Genomic DNA, 23,497 nt, shown 5'->3' with positions numbered 1-23,497 from the left:
ATGAATGTCCTTTCTGATCGGATGGTTAACTTTTATTATTACATCTCCTTTAGCAATTCAAGATCTAAAGAACAGAAGTAAGATGATATGTTCATTACTTACGTGTACCATCAAACCTGGTCGCTATGGTATCTAGGAATGTATTCTGAGGAGCTAAAAGCCCTCTCATGGCTGGCATCATCTAGTTGTCACCGTACCCACTCTCCAAGCGCAGGCTGGAACAGAAAATACAGATCTGTCAGTAATCTGCCTGACTAAAGCTATTAGAAGGTATGTGCCAATGTTTGTGTTCTAGCACAGGGCACGCGATGATCTTTGCCACGTCACTGTCTATGGTTAGGGGCACCGATTATTCTCATACATCAGGCATTGCCTGTCGGTGACTGCTGGGTCAACGAGTGGTGGGCACTGCATGAAATGTTTCCAGTAGTTCCACATCCTCTGTGTAGAACTATTCTGAATACAGTATTATAGGGTAGCCCTCAGCAATGCAGATCAGTGAAGGACATCTATGCCTGGGTTTTGTGCAAATTCTTTAATTATTTTTGGAACTAGCGCTGAAATAGACTGGATACGATGAAAGGGGCGGTAAGGTAATCTATACTTAGCTCTGCCTGTGTAATAAGTGCACCAGTAGAAGTAATTCTAGATATTAAATAAAAGACATCAGTGAAACAAAGTGACGTATGACATAGGTGTGACATGACACCTGCATCTTCTCACCTGATTTCCATCCTTCCCCAGGAGCCCAGCAGCAGATGTATTAGATGGGGGAGGATCAATAGGAGACCCCTGTGACAATAGTCTTCTTCTCGGGAGTTATGGCCACCCTTTCCCTCCCACTAGAACTTCAGCATCCGAAATTCTCATACCCCAGTCCTGTTCTCGCCTGCCTGCTCTACAGCCTCTTCTAAACTGCTTGCAAGAGACTTGCCGTTATTTTCAGCTTGAAGTTTCCATAGTGACTCTTGACACACCCGCTCATCTCCTTAAAGGAACAATGCCTCCATGAGAGGTTCATTGCTGCTCAGCTTGCCTTTGAATATCACCCACTTGACTCTCTGTGGAACAAAGGAGGGGATTTTAGGTTGCATCATTCCAAAAAAATCTAATTTTTCATATTTACTGTTTGTTTGAGAACGAATGTTGGTAGAAATAGACAATGAAAATTAAGAACCTACCCTCAATTATGTGTATTTAGTACAAATATAACACTGGGAAAGGAAGATTTGAAAAGTTGAATGTGGCATCTGAGCTGAAGGCATCATGTTATAGAGCAGGAGGAACTTAGCAGATTGATAGATAGTTTTATGGGAAAAGATTCATTATAACTTGCATTTCATGCATTAAAATCCCTGCTCATTCTGGGCTTTGAGGTCAAGGAGGAGGTCCTATTAATGATTGACAGGCTTCCCTCTATGACTGTGTATACAGAGATAGCTGTCAATCACTGATAGGACCGCCTCCTGGACTTCAAAGCTAAGAATGAGCAGGAATTTATATGAATAAAATACAAGTTAGACTGAATAGTTTCCTTAAAAACCATGGGGGTCATTTACTAACTGATATACAGCAGTTTTATGGCTTACCGTATTTTTCGCCCCATAAGACACACTTTTTCTTCCACCAAAATGGGGGAGAAATGCCCCTGCGTCTTATGGGGCGAATGCTTGCCGTTTTACATCGCAAGCTGCGATGTAGGAGCGAGCGGGGACTCGGGGAGGGACTGGGAGGAGGATCTGGGGGCTGGCAATAGCGGCGGGGCGGTGCAGTCAGTGTAGTATAGCCCCGCCCCGCCGCTCCGGTATACTAATATAAGATGTCATATTCATTTATCGGTTATTAAACATGTCCCCTCAGTCCTATTACTACCTTACATCCTAATCGCATCTGTAGAATTCAGGCAGGCCAGGCGGGCGGCAGCGTAACTCTTGTCATGTGCCTGAATGAAGCCGGCGGCGCAGGCAAGTGACGTCAGTGAGACACGCGCCAGCCGCCCGGCTTGGGCTGCCTGAATTCTACAGAAGCGATTAGGATGTAAGGTAGTAATATGACTGAGGGGGCATGTTTAATAACCAATAAATTAATATAACATCTTATATTTGTATACTGGCGGCAGCGGGGGGGGGGGAGGCGGGGGCGATCTGTGGATGGCACAGTTATGGGCTGGGGGGTCTGTGGATGTCACTGTTATGGGCTGGGGGGGTCTGTGGATGTCACTGTTATGGGCTGGGGGGGGTCTGTGGATGGCACTGGGGGTCTGTGGATGGCACATATATAACAGTGCCACCCACAGATCCCCCCAGCCCATAACAGTGTCATCCGCAGATCCCCTCCTGTAACAGTGCCAGCCACAGATCCCCCCCCTGTAACAGTGCCAGCCACAGATCCCCCGTAACAGTGTCCGTCATCCACAGATCCCCCCCATAACAGTGTCCGTCATCCACAGATCCCCCCATAACAGTGTCCGTCATCCACAGATCCCCCCCATAACAGTGTCCGTCATCCACAGATCCCCCCATAACAGTGTCCGTCATCCACAGATCCCCCCCATAACAGTGTCCGTCATCCACAGATTCCCCCATAACAGTGTCCATCATCCACAGATCCCCCCCATAACAGTGTCCGTCATCCACAGATCCCCCCCATAACAGTGTCCGTCATCCACAGATCCCCCCCATAACAGTGTCCGTCATCCACAGATCCCCCCCATAACAGTGTCTGTCATCCACAGATCCCCCCATAACAGTGTCTGTCATCCACAGATCCCCCCATAACAGTGTCCGTCATCCACAGATCCCCCCATAACAGTGTCAGTCATCCACAGATCCCCAGTAATAGTGCCATCCACAGACCACCATTAGTTCCAAATCCACCAAACACACAGCACACCTTTTGGTTAAAAATATTTTTTTTCTTATTTTCCTCCCCAAAAACCTAGGTGCGTCTTATGGGCCGGTGCGTCTTATAGGGCGAAAAATACGGATATATCTGTTGCAGATTGTGGCGCAAAGGTTATTTGCACCGCAATATGCAACTTTTTCTTGCTCACTCCAGGTCTAAAAGGAGTGTGTGGCGTGGGTGGAGAAGAGGGAGGGCCACCAGGCCGGTCTCATTTATCATTTTCTACATCTGTTTTAGGCGTAGAAAATGTTCTAAATCTACGTCAGCAAGGAAGCTGGCACAGATTTAGACTGGCTGTGGACGCCCCGAAATTATGTAGAAGCCGGCACATCGACCAACAGCGCAGGGGTTATTAAGACTGGTGTCTAAAACACTGATCTTAATAAATGACCCCTTATATATCTATCTGCTTAGCTCCTCCTGCTCTATAACATGCTATGATTGGCTGCACCCAGTGACAAGATGCATGGGGGACACATCACAACTGTGGCCAGTCATTGGTTGCAGTGGCCACATGACCAACATCAAACAGGTGTTGACGCAGAGAGATCAGAGATCTGCAGTGGCAGAGGGGAAGTTTTAAGGCAGACTACTCGCAATTTATTCATAAACTTATGGAAGGAATAATAGAGGAATGGCACATCATAGCGTCATAAGAATAAATGCTCCAGAACTTAGTAAAACAGAGGTCAGGAGAGGTATCAAGTCCCCTTTAATTTATCATCTAAACTCTTTATTTTTCAAAAGGATCAAAATGAAGTTTACCGTATCTGCAAAGGCAACGCCTTCTGACTCCAGTCAGGTGGTTATTGAATACCCATTAACCTATATAAATCATATTATAAACACAGAAAATATCCCTATGCAAGTAACTAGCATGGTTTGCAACTGCCTGTAGTCAGTAGTAATTCCTGAGAAAGCTAGTGGGCTAGCGGTCATGAGGACCCTCGGAGGTGCATGTGCAGTACCGCAGACCTGGAGGTATCTGCAATTGTTATATTTATGTTATGCCATGTACTCCAACATAAAGAAGTTGGTAGGAACTAGGTTAAACACCCTGTTACTCTCCTCTTGGTAGGAGTGGGCTGGTCCTGCTTCCTGCCAGGAGGAGAAATGCTAGTCTAGACTGTGTGGAGGAAGTAAGCATAGCTAAAAGTTCCTACTCCTTAGGGACCATCAAGGGAACCAATTCTCCTGTGAAACCACTACTAAGGAGAGACTGCCAGGACACCAGTATACCTTAGAAGCTACAGCATTGAAAGACAGCAGAGTGACCAGCAAAACCACAGCTTTACAGACCCTGCTGACGATCAAGGACTACCATTCAGATACCCATCACCTAGATAACAACCAGGCCAGACCAACTAAAAGCCTGGATTACATAGTAGACACCTATAGCCACAAGTGCCAGCTTCCAGCTGCTAACCAGAAGCACAAGGGAGAGTCAACAGTAAGATATATCAGAGGTGCAATAAACTGCAATTTATCCAGCCTCCAAATTTCATCATCTGGGGGCAGAAATTGCACTTTGTACAAACTACTACTGAATGTACTACACGTATATAGAGACTTTTATTCTTTTTTTTTTTTACTTCTGGCCTGAGTCTTTGAATTGAGGGAGTACTTTGTGATACAACAACTCATCAGAACTACTACCACTCCCATCCTCTGCACCAACGCCTTCTGGGCTTGCTGCACATGCTGTGGTAAGTAGTAATTTCTGAAAAAATATAATTTAGAAATATGTCGCACACGAGTGACGAGGAATCACTTAGAGGTGCTCCCACTGACAGATAACACCCAATCTGACAGAAAATAAAATGTATAGAAATAAAATATAGTGGGGCACTCTCTGTAGTAATTCAACCAATAGAATTTAATAACAATACATAAAAGAAATAGGTAAAATCCGAGTGGTAGCTTATACAGTATTATTATAATAACAACAACAATAATAATATATATTGGTGATTGTAAATCTCATACATAGTCCATCAAAAGAATCCAAAGAAAACTAGGTGGGATGATGGTCAACCAAACCTGCAGTGATATAAATGTTCACAATAAAAATCGTATCAAATTTGATAGATAATCGCCAATTGTCCTCTAAAATCCGAATCCCTATACCAGGCAGTCTCCAATCTTAAGCGCAATCAAGCGCTGACACTGAACAGAGAGGCGTCCCGCTCACTTGTCTACAACAGCGGCGTCCTGCTGTATCTGCCAAATAATGCGATAGCCTTTTTAGAAAAACTGTAACAGTCTTACCGGGAGGACTTGCATGGATTCTTTTCGCCCTCGACACGGTATACCTGTAGTTGTAGGTTCCGGTCGCAAGTCCTCCCGGTAAGACTGCTACAGTTTGTCTAAATAAGATATCGCATTATTTGGGAGATACAGCAGGACGCCACTGTTGTAGACAAGTGAGCGGGACGCCGCTCTGTTCAGTGTCAGCACTTGATTGCGCTTAAGATTGGAGACTGCCTGGTATAGGGATTTGGATTTTAGAGGACAATTGGCTATTATCTATTGAATTTGATACGATTTTTATTGTGAACATTTATATCACTGCTGGTTTGGTTGACCATCATCCCACCTTGTTTTCTTTGGATTCTTTTGATGGACTATGTATGAGATTTACAATCACCAATATATATTATTATTGTTGTTGTCATAATACTGTATAAGCTACCACTCTGATTTTACCTATTTCTTTTATGTATTATTATTAAATTCTATTGGTTGCATTACTACAGAGAGTGCCCCACTATATTTTATTTCTATACATTAAAGTTTCTGAAAAAAGCTGATGGCTTAGTGGTCATACGAACCCTCTGAGGTACAAGATGTGGTCAGTAGTAATTTATGAGAAAGCTAGAGGACTAGTGGGCATGAGGAACCTCAGTGTGGTCAATGGTAATTCCTGAGAAAGGTAGCAGACTAGCAGTCATAAAAACTCTGTGTGGTGCATGCTGTGGTCAGCAGTAATTCCTGAGAAAGGTAGTGAACTAGCATTGAAGCAACAAGGGCACAGGGTCCCTTTTAGTGATATGGTGGTACCCAGTGTAGGAATGCCAGAGTGGTGTAGGGTGGCCTATAATGTCTCTAATGGTGCTGCACTTGTCACGGTGCTCCTACCTGGATACGCTGGAATCCCAGGCGTGGTCGTGCAAAGCAAATCAAGGGGTAGTTGATGGAAGGGATGAAGAAATAAATGAAGTCCAGACTTTGTATAACGTTGAACAGAAGCTTTACTTGAATAAACTTTCTTCCAAGCAGTTTACAGACTTTTTCTTGGTTACCAATACGTAAAACAAGCAAAGTTCCAGCATCCGAGAGTATAAATGTTGCTTCGTCTTTATTTCATATTCGGTTAAAAATACAGGTTGTAAACATCACCACCCTCCACCGCCAGGTTAATATGTTTTGAACTCAGTCGTTCTTACTCATAACCTCATGTGGTGTTCAGCTTCATGGATTAAATAGACACGACACCACCCTTTGGAGGGGGGAAGAAAATTCTCCCTGGGCCGGACTCCACATGATCAATCACCCATCATGTTCACAAGATCACTATCCTCCACCCACATTTAATACATAAAATAGATGGTTATATCTATGCTATAAAAGCAATAGAAAACACTAAATATCACATTAATGAAGGAAAGTATGTGAAATAAGGAGAGAAAAACAAAAAAACTAGCAGAACCCCTACAATTGGGTATATTAGCTCCAAAAACGCACTGTGTGAATATACACGCTAATTTGTGAAAAAACTATTGAGATGCCTGGGGAATGATCTCTATTAGGTTTTAGGTTGTTCACTCCTAATCAATATGATAAAAAAATGGCTTTTCTTTACAATGTAAATACTCTTCCATTCCGACCATATAAATAAATTTAAATTTGAGTGTAATATATTATATTCAATTTAACTTTCCTCAGATTGAGTCCTGTAGGATAGCGAATATTCAATCTGAAGATCCAGTATGCTTCACGCAACAGGATTTTTTGTTTGAGGTTACCTCCACTGAGTGAGAAACACTTTTTCAATGGCATATGTGCAGAGACTGTCCGTATTTCTATTGTGTTTATTAATGAAATGACTGGCCGCACTTGAAATACCCATTGCCTGGGGATTGGTAACATAATTAAGATGCTCCCGTAATCTAGCTTTACATTTTCTACTTGTACTGCCCACATACATAATATCACAGCTAGTACATTTGATTATATAAATAACCCCTTCAGTGTTACAATTTATATAACTCTTAATTGGGAAGGTCTCTGTATGTGGGGCATCATCAAAATTCTTAGTTGAATAAGGAAATTTGCATGTCTTGCAGGGATGTGTCCCACATTTAGTAAAACCCAGTTATTTCATCCAGGTATTTATAGGTGTACTGTGGGTGCGTGTAAATACCGACAAGGATAGGCTATTTGCCAGGGTACCCGGTCGTCTCGACACAATCCTGCATCCATTCTTAAGGACATCGTACAAGATGTTATCTTCATATAAAATTAGGAGGCATTTCCGTATCGCTTGTTCTATTAGAGAAAATTGTCGACTATATATAAGGACAAGTATAGGTGTCTCTGCACTCCCCGTTTCCTTTCGGGACAGACTTTTCTTTTCAGATTTAAATAGTAGGTAGAGTTGAGCGGACACCTGGATGTTCGGGTTCGACGGGTTCGGCCGAACTTCACAAAAAAAGTTCGAGTTCGGGACCCGAACTTGACCCCAAACCCGAACACCATTGAAGTCAATGGGGACCTGAACTTTTGAGCACTAAAATGGCTCTAAAATAGCCCTGGAAAGAGCTAGAGGGCTGCAAATGCCAGCAAAATGTGGTTAAGAGCATGGCAGGTGCTCTGCAAAAAAATGTGGATAGGGAAATGACTTCAAATAACATAAAATATGTAAAACAAAAAAATTATAGTCTTGATCTAGGAGGACGACGTCCATATGGAGTAGGAGGCTGAGGAGGCACTGGATGTGGCGGTGTAGGTGGAGGAGGAGGAGGTAGCCTACGCTGGTTTTTGTTTTTAATTTAAATTTTTTTTTTTTATTAGGGTACACCCCAAATTATTGGGAAATATAACCTGTGATAACCCCCTCCAGTCGTGCTAAATAAACGTTCAGACAATACACTGGCTCCAGGGCAGGCCAGCACCTACAAGGCATAAAGGGCAAGCTCAGGCCATGTGCCCAATTTGGAGACCCAGAAGTTGAAGGGGACAGACCCATCAGTCAGTACGTGTAGGCGTGTGCACACATACTGCCCCACCATGTCGCACGTCCCCGTGATGTTCACGATCACTTTGGATATCTTCTCTATCAACTTTCGATGTTCTTTTCTGCGCCTACCATGGTGATCACAGTTAGCGGCGAATCAGGGTTCCACGCCGGAGAGAGAGCGTGAGAAAGGGAGACCTCATCCAAGGGAGATTAACTGTTTGAAATTAAATGTGATCGAGCGGAAAAGTGGGACAAATTATTGAAGTGCAAATGTGGGACAAGTTAATAAAGTTTAAGCATTGAATAAAAGGAGGGGGCGCTCGTCAATGAAAGAAGAATTTTTGAAATTTAATTCCCTGTCACCTATGCAGAGTAGGGGTTTGTATACGGCAAAATTGGTAAAATGTCACCTGACAATGTAACTAACGATTTTTTTTTAAATTTATGTCCCTGTCACCTATGCAGAGCAGGGGTTTAATCATGGCAAAAATGGTCAAATGTCACCCAAGAATGTAACAGACAAATTAGTGAAATTGCTATATCACACCCAAAAATTGGTAAATTTCACCCGAATATGTAACAGACAAATTAGTGAAATGTTTTTACCTGTCTATTAGGTAGAGCAGGGGCATATAACACCCAAAAATTGGTGAATTTCACCCGAATATGTAACAGACAAATTAGTAATTATTTTTTACCTGTCTACTAGGTATAGCAGTGGTATATCACACCCAAAAATTGGTGAATTTCACCCGAAAATGTAACAGACAAATTAGGCCTCATGCACACGACCGTTCATTTTTTTTGCGGTCCGCAAACCGCGGATCCGCAAAAAACGGAAGCCGCCCGTGTGCCTTCCGCAATTTGCGGAATGGAACAGTCGGCCAATTGTAGAAATGCCTATTGTTGTCCGCAAAACGGACAAGAATAGGACATGTTCTATTTTTATCGCTGGGCCACGGAATGGAGCAACGGATGTGGACAGCACACAGAGTGCTGTCCGCATCTTTTTTGGTCCTATTGAAGTGAATGGGTCCGCATCCGAGCAGCCAAAACGGTGGCTCTGATGCGGACCCAAACAACGGCCGTGTGCATGAGGCCTTAGTGAAATTTTTTTGCCTGTCTACTAGGTAGAGCAGGGGTACATCACACCCGAATATGTAACAGACAAATTAGTGAAATTTTTTACCTGTCTACCAGGTAGAGCAGGGGTATATCACACCCAAAAATTGGTTAATTTCACCAGAATATGTAACAGACAAATTAATGACTTTTTTTTGCCTGTCTACTAGGTATAGCAGGTGGTATATCACACCCAAAAATTGGTGAATTTCACCCGAAAATGTAACAGACAAATTAGTGAAATGTTTTTGCCTGTCTACTAGGTACAGCAGAGGTATATCACACCCAAAAATTTGTGAATTTCACCCGAATATGTAACAGACAAATTAGTGAAATGTTTTTACCTGTCTACTAGGTAGAGCAGGGGTATATCACACCCAAAAATTTGTGAATTTCACCCAAAAATGTGACAAATTAGTGATTTTTTTAAACCTGTCTACTAGGTATAGCAGTGGTATATCACAGCCAAAAATTGGTGAATTTCCCCCGAAAATGTAACAGACAAATTAGTGAAATGACATAAAATAAAATAAAATAAATGCAAATAAAAAAAAAAATTTTGCTTTATGAGGTGGAGGTCTATATGGAGTAGGAGTTTGAGGACGTAGTCGTGTAGGTGGAAGAGGATGAGGTAGCCAACACTGGTTTTTGGTTTTAATTTTTTAATTTATTTTTTATTAGGGTACACTTCAAAAGAGTGGGAAATATCCAAAATACAACAATGAGCAATTGAGCTGTAGTATAACAATGGCTGGGTAAGGCCGGTATACATGTCTATTCTGCACAAGGTACGGACAAGTCCTGTGGGATCCATGCCTGGTTCATTTTAATGAACGTGAGCTTGTCCACATTGGCTGTGGACAGGCGGCTGCGATTGTCTGTGATAACGCCCCCTGCTGTGCTAAACACACGTTCAGACAATACACTGGCTGCCGGGCAGGCCAGCACCTCCAAGGCGTAAAGGGCAAGCTCAGGCCATGTGCCCAATTTGGAGACCCAGAAGTTGAAGGGGGCAGACCCAGGGCCGTCTTTTCGAATGGGCACGCTGGGCAGTTGCCCGGGGGCCCCACTTGCCTGGGGGCCCGCCTGCCCAGTGAACCCACCAGCCAACTTCCCAACCGTCATTTAGCAGCGTTGCCGCCAGGGCCGTCTTTACCAAGGGGCAAAAGGGGCAGCTGCCCTGGGCCCAGTTGCTCCTGGGGGGGCCCAAGGCAGCTGCCTCTTGAGCCCTGCTAGCTACTGCCCCGGGTGTCAGGCTGTCGGCTACACAGGCATCATGATCGTACTGTGTTAATGATCTTAATTCTAGGACCTTAATGAGTTTTGATCTAGGACCTTAATGACATCATTACCATGTGACCAGTAACCTAGCAATTACTGGTCACATGGCTATGAAGTCATCACAGGTCCTATCAGGAGTGTTGCAGAAGTTAACTGTGGAGCTTTTCTGTGTAAAGATTACATCAGAAAAAGGTGACATGGGGTTGTTATTTTAATATACTGTAAACTACTGTATAGTGGGGTGCTGTGTACTGTGTGGGGGGCTGTATACTGTGTGGGGGCCTGTATACTGTGTGGTGGGCTGTATATTGTGTGGTGGGCTATATATTGTGTAATGGGCTGTATATTGTGTGGTGGGCTGTATACTGTGTGGGGGGGGGGTGGCCTGTATACTGTGTGGTGGGCTGTATAGTGTGGGGGGCCTGTATAGTGTGGGGGGCCTGTATAGTGTGGGGGGGGGGGGCTGTATAGTGGGGGGAGTGCTATACTGCTGTACTGTATAGTGTGGGGGGCTGTATACTGTGGGTGCGGTATAGTGTAGAGTGCTGTACTGTATAGTGTGGGGGGCTGTATCGTGTATAGTTTGGGGTGCTGTATACAGTGAGGTGCTGTATAGTGTGGGGGTCTATACTGCTCTACTATATACTGTGGGGTACTGTATAGTGTGGGGTGCTAAACTGCATACTGTGTGGTGCTGTATACTATAGGGTGCTATACTGCATACTGTGTGGTGCTGTATACTATAGGGTGCTATACTGCATACTGTGTGGTGCTGTATACTATAGGGTGCTATACTGCATACTGTGTGGTGCTGTATACTATAGGGTGCTATACTGCATACTGTGTGGTGCTGTATACTTTAGGGTGCTATACTGCATACTGTGTGGTGCTGTATACTATAGGGTGCTATACTGCATACTGTGTGGTGCTGTATACTATAGGGTGCTATACTGCATACTGTGTGGTGCTGTATACTATAGGGTGCTATACTGCATACTTGGGGGTTTACATCCACTTTAATCATACAACTAAAAAAACGAAATAAATATAGATATATATATAAATGTACACACACTCTGGTGCTGGTGGGTAATGCTGGTGTGGGTACTGCTGGTGCTGGTGGGTATTAATGTTGGAGTGGCGTGTGTACTGCCTGGGTACTCTACATTGTGACATCACAAAAAAAAAAAAATGTTTGGGTTTACATCCACTTTAAGTTATTAGTGCCCCTCAAGTTTTGACTGTAATATCTTATGTGTCCCCCTTATATAGCAATCTTAGAGTTGCCACTCGTTCGAGGAAGTGTAAAAAAGGTGAGGAAAAATAAAGTTTATTACGTGTTGGTGAAAATAACCTTTAGTGCAGAAATGAAACGTAATGTTTTGAGTGGAGCACAGAAGAGGAAAAAGGCTGCAGAGGAGAAAGAGAAAATGTGCAAACTTCCAAAACTAACATCTTGGCTCAATCCAGGTGCAACGTCAGCCAGTAGTTCTGCTCCTCCAGATGTAGCATCCACATCTACATGCACTCCAATTCCAGCAGAAATACCAATGGTATCATTACCTGATCCTACTGCTGGGGAAAATCCACAAGAGGAAATGCCCAATAAATATCGCCTTATTGATAATTTGCATTTTTATTCTAGTGCGTGATTGTGTAGACAGGGCCCCAGTGCACTGTATTGCCCGGGGGCCTATAATGCTCTTAAGATGGCACTGGGCAGACCCTTCATTCAGTATGTGTAGGCATGTGCACACATACTGCTCGATCATGTTGCTGAAATGCTGCCTCCTGCTAAGACGTTCCATATCAGCTGGTGGTGCTGGTTGTTGTGGCGTGCTAACAAAGCTTTTCCACATTTTGGCCATGCTAACCCTGCCTTCTGAGGTGCTAAAGGTGCCCCAGCTGCGTTGGCGACCTCTTCCTCCTCCTCTGCCTTCGCCTTGTGCTTCCACTGTGCCCCCGCTGTCAGGTGGGAATGCCAACAGCAGCGTGTCTACCAGTGTGCGCTTGTACTCGTGCATCTTACGATCACGCTCCAGTGACGGAATTAAGGACGTTACGTTGTCCTTGTAACGGGGATCCAGTGGCCATCCAGTAATCAGCACAAGTTAGAATGTGGGCAACTCGGCGGTCGTTGCGGAGACACTGCAGCATGTAATCGCTCATGTGTGCCAGGCTGCCCAGAGGCAACGACAAGCTGTCGTCTGTGGGAGGTGTATCATCTGTGTCCTCTGTATCCCCCCAGCCATGCACCAGTGATGGCCATTAGTTGGTTTGGGTGCCACCCTGCTGTGAACACGATTCTTCCTCCTCCATCTCCTCCTCCTCCACCTCGTCATCCTCCAGAACTGTGCCCTGGCTGGACAATTGTGTACCTGGCGTATGTGGGTGCAGGAACCCACCCTCAGAGCCACTTGTGAATGACTGGCCGGAAACCCTATGAAATTATCCCTCTTCCTCCTCCTCCTGTGCCACATCCTCTTCCATCATCGCCAGAAGCGTTTTTTCAAGGAGGCATAGAAGTGGGATAGTAACGCTGAGAACGGCGTTATCGGCACTGGTCATGTTGGTGGAGTACTCAAAACAGCGCAACAAGGAACACAGGTCTCGCATGGAGGCCCAGTCATTGGTGGTGAAGTGGTGCTGTTCCGCCGAGTGACTCACCCGTGCGTGCTGCAGCTGAAACTCCTCTATCGCCTGCTGCTGCTCGCACAGTCTGGCCAGCATGTGCAAGGTGGAGTTCCACCTTGTGGGCACGTCGCATATGAGGCTGTGAGCTGGAAGGCTGAAGTTATGCTGCATCGCTGACAGGCGAGCAGCAGCAGGGTGAGAACGCCGAAAGACGGCCCGCACTTTATGCAGAAGCTCTGACATATCGGGGTAATTTTTAAGGAACCTCTGCACCACCAAATTCAGCACATGTGCCAGGCAAGAGATGTGCGTCAAACCGCCTAGTCCCAGAGCTGCTACGAGATTTCGCCCATTATCGCACACCACCAGGCCGTGCTTAAGGCTCACTGGCACCAACCACTCATCGGTCTGTTGTTCCATGCCCGTCCACAGCTCCTGCGCGGTGTGGGGTTTGTCCCCCAAACAGATAGGTTTTAAAACTGCCTGCTGTCGTTTACCCCTGGCTGTGCTGAAGTTGGTGGTGAAGGTGTTACGTTGACCGGATGAGGAGCTGGTAGAGGATGAGGAAGCGGAGTAGGAGGAGGAAGCAACAGGAGGCAAACTGAAGCGCCCTGCAATCCTCGGTGGTGGAAGGACATGCGCCAAACTACTATCCTCCTCAGGCCCAGCCGCCACTGCATTTACCCAGTGTGCTGTTATGGAGATATAACGGCCCTGACCGTGCTTACTGGTCCACGTATCCATAGTCAGGTGCACCTTGCCACAGATGGCGTTGTGCAGTGAACACCTGATTTTGTCCCCTACTTGGTTGTGAAGGGAAGGGATGGATGGCACACCTGGAAAAGTAGTGGCGGCTGGGCACGACATACTGTGGGAAAGCCACCGCCATAAGGCTTTTAAAACTCTCCGTCTCCACCAGACAGAATGACAGCATTTCAAAGGCAAGTAATTTAGAAATGCTGGCATTCAGGGTTAGGGATCGCGGGTGGGTAGGGGGGTACTTCCTCTTCCTCTCCAGCGTTTGGGATATGGAGAGCTTCTGTGTGACATTGTGGAGATGCTTGGTGACCCAGGTGTTGGTGTTGCTGGCAGATCCTCTGTTTGTGGGGTGCCAGGTGGCACTGTCACTCCAGAGGTGGATGAAGAGGCCGTGACTGCAGCAGAAGAGGAAGCAGGAGGAGCCAGGGACCTTTCTTGGTTTTTGAGGTGTCTACTCCACTGCAGCTCGTGCTTTGCACTTAAATGCCTGGTCATGCAGGTTGTGCTCAGGTTGAGAACGTTTATGCCTCGCTTCAGGCTCTGATTGCACAGTGTGCAAACCACTCGTGTCTTGTCGTCAGCACATTGTCTGAAGAACTGCCACGCCAGGGAACTCCTTGGAGCTGGCTTTGGTGTGCTCGGTCCCTTGCTGCGGTGGGCAATAGGAGGCGTACTGTCTAGAGGATGGCCGCTCCGCTTTTGCACCCTGCTCCCTCTTCTGCTGTGCTGGTGGCTCTGTGCGACCACCACCTCTTCCGCCGAACTACATCGGTCACTCGCATGACCTTGATTCCATGTGGGGTCGAGTACCTCATCGTCCTCCACATCATCTTCCACCCAGTCTTCACCCCTGACTTCCTTGTCGGTCTGCACGCTTTCGAAAGCCCCAGCAGTTGGCACCTGTGTTTCATCATCCGAGACGTGCTGCGATGGTCCTCCCATGTACTCATCTTGAAAAATAAGTGGTTGGGCATCGGTGCACTCAATCTCTTACACTTCTGGGGCAGGGCTAGGTGGATGGCCCTGGGAAACCCTGCTAAGAGTCATCAAAAAGCAGAAGAGACTGCTGCATGACTTGGGGCTCAGACTGCTTGGCTGATTTGCAAGGGGGTGAGGTGAAAGACTGATGGACATCGGCTGCAGGTGCCAACTGTGGTCTTTCAGCAGAAGACTGGGTGGGAGACAATGAGAAGGAACTGGATCCACTGTCAGCAACCCAATCTACTATCGCCTGTACTTGTTCAGGCCTTACCATTTGTAGAGCAGCATTAGGCCTGACCAAATACCGCTGCAGGTTTTGTCGCCTACTTGCACCTGAGGAAAGGGGTTTCACTTGTGCGTGTAGCTGGCACCGATCGACCACGTCCTCTCCCTGCAACAGGAGCTCCACCAGCAGCACCACAACCTGGGCCACGTCCCTTATTTGACGCTCTCCTCATATTTTTGGACTTTAGGATCTTGCCTTAAATGGGTGTTTAATTAATAGTAAAAAAGAACGACAGTATGTAAAAGGTGTATCTCACACGGCCTGAACCAGACTACGCCTCAATTAAAGATTTCTTTGCACAAAATGGCTGTATTTCAAATGGCTGTATTGAAATACCCCTGTATGTATAGGGGGGATCACACACTCCCTGAATCAGTGTAGGCCTGAATTAAAGATTTATTTGCACCAAATGGCTGTATTTCAAATGCCTGATTCAAAACCCTGTATGTATAGGGGATGATCACACACGCCCTGAATCAGTGAAGGCCTGAAGTAAATATATCTTTGCACAAAAAGGCTGTATTTCAAATGACTGTATTTCAAATGCCTAATTCAAACCCCTGTATGTAGAGGTGGTATCTCACAGGGCCTGAACCTCTGTAGGCCTGAATTCAATATTGGTGCACCAAATGGCGGTATTTAAAATCTCTGAATGTAACCCAAATGTATTAAGGGTGTATCTCACAATGGCATCTGCATCAAAGGCTGCCAACAAAATTTTTGGAGCCCAAACGACTGTTTGTTTAACAACTGAATTTGACAGCAGTATATAAGCCTGTAATTTCACACGTGCTTATACTGCAAGGCCTAAAAATAGTGTTTTTTGTCAAATAAGTGTGTTTTTCAAACCCCAGAAAATGATGGGTGTATTTCTAGCTTAAATTGCACACTGAATAATACAGATGTTGTAGATTGCCCAAAAAGTATTTTTTTGCTAACAGAATATGAATGCTGTATATATTTAACTTGAATTTAACACTTGCAGATCTGGCAAATACTGTTTTTTGGAAAAAAAAGTGTGTTTTTCAAACCCCAGAAAATGATGGGTGTATTTCTAGCTTAAATTGCACACTGACTAATACAGATGTTGTAGATTGCACAAAAAGTCTTTTTTTGCTAACAGAATATGAATGCTGTATATATTTAACTTGAATTTAACACTTGCAGATCTTGCAAATACTGTTTTTTGAAAAATGATGGGTGTATTTCTAGCTTAAATTGCACACTGACTAATACAGATGTTGTAGTTTGCCCTCCAAAAGTGGTGATTTGCAATGTCCCAAAAGCTCAGATGCAGTGCTGGTGCACTGAGCATGCATAAAATGTCCGCCGCCGCTGCTGCCATCCACCTAACTAACAGAATTCTAAAAGTTTGTATTTTTGGTCAATGAGCTCAGGGCAGGGTAAAACGATAGTGCCCTGCACCCACACAACTATTTGTCTGTAGCTCGCTGAGTTAGATTCTCTCCTATGCTCTCCCTGAAATCACAAGTCCAGCAGCATCCTCTCCCTACACTTGTAACAGCAAAGTGACGTGCAGCGCTACGTGACTCAAGCTTATATAGAGCCTGGGTCACATGCTGCTCTGGCCAATCACAGCCATGCCATTAGTAGGCATGGTTGTGATGGCCTCTTGGGGCAAGTAGTATGACGCTTGTTGATTGGCTGCTGTGCAACCATTCAAAAAGCACCAAGAAAGCGGCGAACACCGAACCCGAACCTGAACTTTTACAAAAATGTTCGGGTCCGAGGTCCAAAAATCCTAAAGCTCGGTACGAACCCAAACTTTACAGTTCGGGTTCGCTCAACCCTACCAAGGTACTGTTGCCTGCCATAGATTCCACTGAGAGAGACTAGCAAGAAAGTGTACAAAGAGGGCCATAACTCCTATCCTTGCCTAAATGCACACACTGTTATCTGATAGAGAATTGCACTGTGTATAGCTGGAACTATGTTTTGCTATAGTTAGATGTACTAAATTCCCATTTTGCTGTATAGTAAAGAGAGTTATTTATTTTTCTACCTCTGACCTCTTTTCGGACTCCTACACCATACACTGGCCATTGCACTCAACATGCCCTGCCTTTAACCAATCCAGACACATAACATCACAGACATAGGTTCGCCAGATTCTTATACTGTGTCTTTTAGTGTCCCTCAGTATTTATAATGCCCCCTGTATGTCCCCAGTATAAATACTGGGAGCACTACAAGAGACAGTAAAACTATTGGGGCACTAACAGGACATTATAAAAATTGGGAGCAATACCAAGAGACAGTGTAACTATTTGGGGCACTACAGGGGGCACTATAAATACTGAGGGTACTATTAATAACGAATGTGCTCTGGGAGAAGATTAGAAACACAGTTCAGCAGACAATATCATATATGATAGGATTAGATACATTAGCTCAGCAGGCAGTATCACACATGATGGGTTTAGATACATAGCGCACCTGCTTGGCAATTTTTTGAAGTCTCATACCACTTCAGGACCTGTCCCATAGGTGGTACTCACACCTATCTGACATTTATGGCATATACTAGCTTTATGCCATAAAGGTAGCAGATGGGAATATACCTTTAATTAATTTCCTCTTTGGAGTTCATTTTTTACCCATCCTTTAAGGGTTCAGCCCTGTATCTGTTTAGTACACCCCTAGGATATCTATAGAGAACAGGGACGCAGGAGAAATGGCACCATTTAATATTTAAGAAAAAAAAACAGAACAATCTTTTTTTTTAAGAATCACACACACAAAAAACCTTTATTTATTATAAAATGGTCTTGGATTTCTATGGCTCTGGCCTTTTAAGTGAGATGCAGGCTTCGCTTTCTCCTGGGATTCTTCCATTGGAGGAGTTTGAGTGTCGCACCTGCCGCAGAGGGTCACACACAGTCACACTCACATTGTATAGAAAAGAAAGAAAATGAAGATCAGCAAAACAGTTCCCAAACATAAGAGAAAAATGGTCAAACTTACCTGATCTGGTCCTGTGCTGCTCGTCAGAGGTCCCTAATGGTGAGAGCCAGCCCTGGAGACTAAGGCTGGGGTCAGTGCGTCACCTCCATTTATACACACTGCCAATTATGACGTCATATGTAAATGAGCCATGGCCCCCATTTTGATGCCACAAGCAAGTGAATCATCTACCAGGATTCTAATGATGACATCACAAGTAAGGCCTCAACATGACAGCAGCCATTTTGAATGTAATGAGGTACAGACTACAGATAATGGGTTAGCACTTTGTCCTTGCAGTACCCCAGATCAGGGGGTATCTGGAAATGGTTTGTTCTTTAATCTAATATTATTTAATATAATGCTAAGTATTGTTTGCCATATATGGGACCCAGCATAGCCCTGATTGGCACAGCCAAGGGTTAATAATCCTGGCTCAGTTCTTTGCAGGAGGTTGAGTGGGTAATCAATATACACCCCCAGCTCAAATAGGGGGTGATTAGTGAGAGTTGAGAGAGGAAGAAATTTGTGCCTGACGCTCCCTCCTCTTAGGCCCAAGAAACCTACTGAGACTAACAGATCTCTGCAAGATCCACGGAAAGAGAGAAAGACACAGAGAGAAGGAGAGAAAAGTATAATTTAGAATCTGGAAGGCCAAGCACAGGAGTCAGTTATCTATGACTACAGCCATTCAGACTTTGCTGCAGTGAGGGACATTGTTAAGACACCCTTCACAGCTGGACACACCCTGGCATAGACATGCCATCAAACCCCTGTTTCCTGCAAAGGACATTATAGCCATTACTACCAAGGTACTGTTGCCTGCCATAGATTCCACTGAGAGAGACTAGCAAGAAAGTGTACAAAGAGGGCCATAACTCCTATCCTTGCCTAAATGCCCACACTGCTATCTGAGAGAGAATTGCACTGTGTATAGCTGGAACTATGTTTTGCTATAGTTAGATGTACTAAATTCCCATTCTGCTGTATAGTAAAGAGAGACATAAATTTTTTTACCTCTGGCCTCTTTTTTTGACTCCTACACCATACACTGGCCATTGCACTCGACACGCACTGCCTTTAACTCATCCAGACACATAACATCATAGACATAGGTTCGCCAGATACTTATACTATGTCCTTTAGTGTCCCTCAGTATTTATAGTGCCCCCTGTATGCCCCCTGTATAAACACTGGGAGCACTAGAAGAGACAGTAAAACTATTGGGGCACTAAAGGGGCATTATAAAAATTGGAGGCAATACCAAGAGAGAGTGTAACTATTGGGGGCACTATAGGGCACACTATAAATACTAAGGGTACAATTACTAACGAGTGTGCTCTGGGAGAAGAGGAAAAAAAGCACAGTTCAGCAGACAGTATCATATATGATAAGATTAGATACATTAGTTCAGCAGGCAGTATCACACATGATGGGATTAGATACATAGCGCACCTGCTTGGCAATTTTTGGAAGTCTGATACTACTTCAGGACTTGTCCCACAGGTGGTACTCACACCTATCTGACATTTATGGCATATTGTAGCTGTATGCGAAATGTCCCAGATGGGAATATGCCTTTAATTACTTTACTCTTTGGAAATCATTGGTTCCCCATCCTTTAAGGGTTCAGCCCTGTATCTGTTCAGTATACCCCTAGGATATCTATAGAGAACAGGGGCGCAGGAGAAATGGCACAATTTAATATTGAAGAAAAAAAACACAACAATCTTATTTTTAAAGAATCACACACACAAAAAAATTGTATTTATTATAAAATGATCTTGGATTTCTATGGCTCTGGCCCTTTAAGTGAGATGTAGGCTTCGCCTTCTCCTGGGATTCTTCCATTGGAGGAGGTTGAGTGTTGCACCTGAGGCAGATTGTCAGGGGCCGCAGATGGTCACACACAGTCACACTCACATTGTATAGAAAAGAAAGAAAATAAAGATCAGCAAAACAGTTCCCAAACCTAAGAGAAAAGCGGTCAAACTTACCTGATCTGGTCCTGTGCTACTCGTCAGAGGTCCCTAATGGTGAGAGCCAGCCCTGGAGACTAAGGCTGGGGTCAGTGCGTCACCTCCATTTATACACACTGCCAATTATGACGTCATATGTAAATGAGCCATGGCCCCCATTATGATGCCACAAGTAAGTGAATCATCTACCAGGATTCTAATGATGACATCACAAGTAAGGCCTCAACATGACAGCGGCCATTTTGAATGTAATGAGGTACAGACTACAGATAATGGGTTAGCACTTTGTCCTTGCAGTACCCCAGAGCAGGGGGTATCTGCAAATGTTTTGTTCTTTAATCTAATATTATTTAATGTAATGCTAAGCATTGTTTGCCATGTATGGGACCCAGTATAGCCCTGATTGGATGGCACAGCCAAGGGTTAATAATCCTGGCTCAGTTCTTTGCAGGAGGTTGAGTGGGTAACCAATATCCACCCCCAGCTCAATTAGGGGGTGATAAGTGAGAGTTGAGAGAGGAAGAAATTTGTGCCTGACACTCCCTCCTCTCAGGCCCAACAAACCTACTGAGACTAACAGATCTCTGCAAGATCCACGGAAAGAGAGAAAGACACAGAGAGAAGGAGAGAAAAGTAGAATTTAGAATCTGGAAGGCCAAGCACAGGAGTCAGTTATCTATGACTACAGCCATTCAGACTTTTCTGCAGTGAGGGACATTGTTAAGACACCCTTCACAGCTGGACACACCCTGGCATAGACATGCCATCAAACCCCTGTTTCCTGCAAAGGACATTATAGCCATTACTACCAAGGTACTGTTGCTTGCCATAGATTCCACTGAGAGTGACTAGCAAGAAAGTGTACAAAGAGGGCCATAACTCCTTTCCTTGTCTAAATGCACACACTGCTATCTGAGAGAGAATTGCACTGTGTATAGCTGGAACTATGGTTTGCTATAGTTAGATGTACTAAATTCCCATTTTGCTGTATGATAAAGAGAGACATTTATTTTTCTACCTCTGGCCTCTTTTTCTGACTCCTACACCATACACTGGCCATTGCACTCAACACGCACTGCCTTTAACTCATCCAGATATATAACATCATAGACATAGGTTCGCCAGATACTTATACTATGTCCTTTAGTGTCCCTCAGTATTTATAATGCCCCCTGTATGCCCCCAGTATAAACACTGTGAGCACTACAAGAGACAGTAAAACTATTGGGGCACTAAAGGGGCATTATAAAAATTAAAGGCAATACCAAGAGACAATGTAACTATTAGGGGCACTATAGGGCACACTATAAATACTAAGGGTACCATTACTAACGAGTGTGCTCTGGGAGAAGATGAAAAAAAACACAGTTCAGCAGACAGTATCATATATGATAGGATTAGATACATTAGTTCAGCAGGCGGTATCACACATGATGGGATTAGATACATAGCGCAACTGCTTGGCAATTTTTGGAAGTCTAAAACTAAACTAACTAACTAACTACAGATAGTTGGTTTATAGATCGTTGGTGGGGCAGGGTAGGTGAGGGTTAATACTAATCAGGGGAGCCAGGGGAATAGGGATATGGGTATGCAGGGATTAACCAGGGGACTCAGGGGTAGTGAGGGTTAATATAAGGGTATAATAAAGGGGAGGAGTCGTTGGTGGTATAAGGGTATATAAGAGTATATAAAGGGGATAAGTCGTTGGTGGTATAAGGGTTAATATAAGGGTATATAAGGGTATATAGAAGTCGTTGGTGGTATAAGGGTTATGACACTTAGCGCTTAGTTGCTCGTTAATCTAGGGGGATGCTCGTTATCCAGGAGTTGATCCTCTTCAGGTGGGGGGCGGCTCGGCTATCCTCCCCAGTGCCGGGTCCGCCGGATATTTATCTCCGGCGGCCCGCATTGCCGCACCGCCCACAGGGTGGCGCGTGCGCGCGGCCACCATTTTAGTCACGTGGGACGGCGCAGTGAGATGATGTCACTGCGCCGGCCCGTGCATCTCCTGAACGAGCGCATCGGGGCCGCGCTTACATGCCAACAGGCGGGAGAAGCCTTTGATCTCCCGCCTGTGGCACTCTGCATTCCGGCCAGTGAGATGTTAATTTTGCTGCCGAAATGCGCATAATAGAAGGAGGGGAGGCTTCTCCCTTCCTTCTATCATGTATAATTATCTCCAGCAGCGCTGGGGATAATTACAGCAAAGGGCTCAGACACATAACATCATCGCCAGATTCTTATACTGTGTCTTTTAGTGTCCCTCAGTATTTATAATGCCCCCAGTATAAACACTGGAAGCACAACAAGAGACAGTAAAACTATTGGGGCACTAAAGGGGCATTATAAAAATTGGAGGCAATACCAAGAGACAGTGTAACTATTAAGGGCACAATAGGGCACACTATAAATACTAAGGGTACCATTACTAACGAGTTTGCTCTGGGAGAAGATAATAAAAAAAAACACAGTTCAGCAGACAGTATCATATGTGATAGGAATAGATACATTAGTTCAGCAGACAGTATCACACATGATGGGATTAGATACATAGCGCCCCTGCTTGGCAATTTTTGGAAGTCTGATACTACTTCAGGACTTGTCCCACAGGTGGTACTCACACCTATCTGACATTTATGCCAAGTTCTAGCGGCATGCGATAAATGTCCCAGGTGGGAATATGCCTTTAATTACTTTACTCTTTGGAATTCATTGGTTACCCATCCTTTAAGGGTTCAGCTCTGTATCTGTTCAGAATACCCCTAGGATATCTATAGGGAACAGGGGAGTAGGAGAAATGTCACAATTTAATATTTAAGAAAAAAACACAACAATCTTTTTTTTAAAGAATCACACACACAAAAAAACTTTATTTATTATAAAATGGTCTTGGATTTCTATGGCTCTGGCCCTTTAAGTGATATGCAGGCTTCGCCTTCTCCTGAGATTTTTCCATTTGAGGAGGTTGAGTGTCGCACCTGAGGCAGATTGTCAGGGGCCGCAGAGGGTCACACACAGTCACACTCACATTGTAAAGAAAAGAAAGAAAATGAAGATCAGCAAAACAGTTCCCAAACATAACAGAAAAGCGGTCAAACTTACTTGATCTGGTCCTGTGCTGCTCGTCAGAGGTCCCTAATGGTGAGAGCCAGCCCTGAAGACTAAGGCTGGAGTCAGTGCGTCACCTCCATTTATACACACTGCCAATTATGACGTCATATGTAAATGACTCATGGCCCCCATTATGATACCACAAGTAAGTGAATCATCTACCAGGATTCTAATGATGACATCACAAGTAAGGCCTCAACATGACAGCGGCCATTTTGAATGCAATGAGGTACA

At 44.6% G+C, this 23,497-nt stretch overlaps 1 protein-coding gene across 1 annotated transcript in view; it reads right to left on the bottom strand.

Moving 5' to 3' along the window:
• The window catches only part of KCNH3 (potassium voltage-gated channel subfamily H member 3), a 158,029-nt gene extending 157,171 nt beyond the window's left edge, over positions 1-858 (bottom strand). Inside the window, exons 1-2 of the mRNA XM_040422133.1 lie at positions 724-858; positions 103-215 (exon numbers count right to left, since the gene is read on the bottom strand). Of these exons, the coding sequence (XP_040278067.1) occupies positions 103-181 (79 nt within the window). The 5' untranslated portion in view covers positions 182-215; positions 724-858. The remainder of the gene's footprint in view (positions 1-102; positions 216-723) is intronic.
• Between the last annotated feature and the right edge of the window lie 22,639 nt (positions 859-23,497).

The sequence above is a fragment of the Bufo bufo genome, chromosome 3 (genome assembly GCF_905171765.1).
Source record: "Bufo bufo chromosome 3, aBufBuf1.1, whole genome shotgun sequence".
Classification (NCBI taxonomy): Eukaryota; Metazoa; Chordata; class Amphibia; order Anura; family Bufonidae; genus Bufo; species Bufo bufo.
The sequence above is the reverse complement of the archived record's forward strand: the minus strand, read 5'-3'. Positions and strand labels throughout refer to the sequence as shown.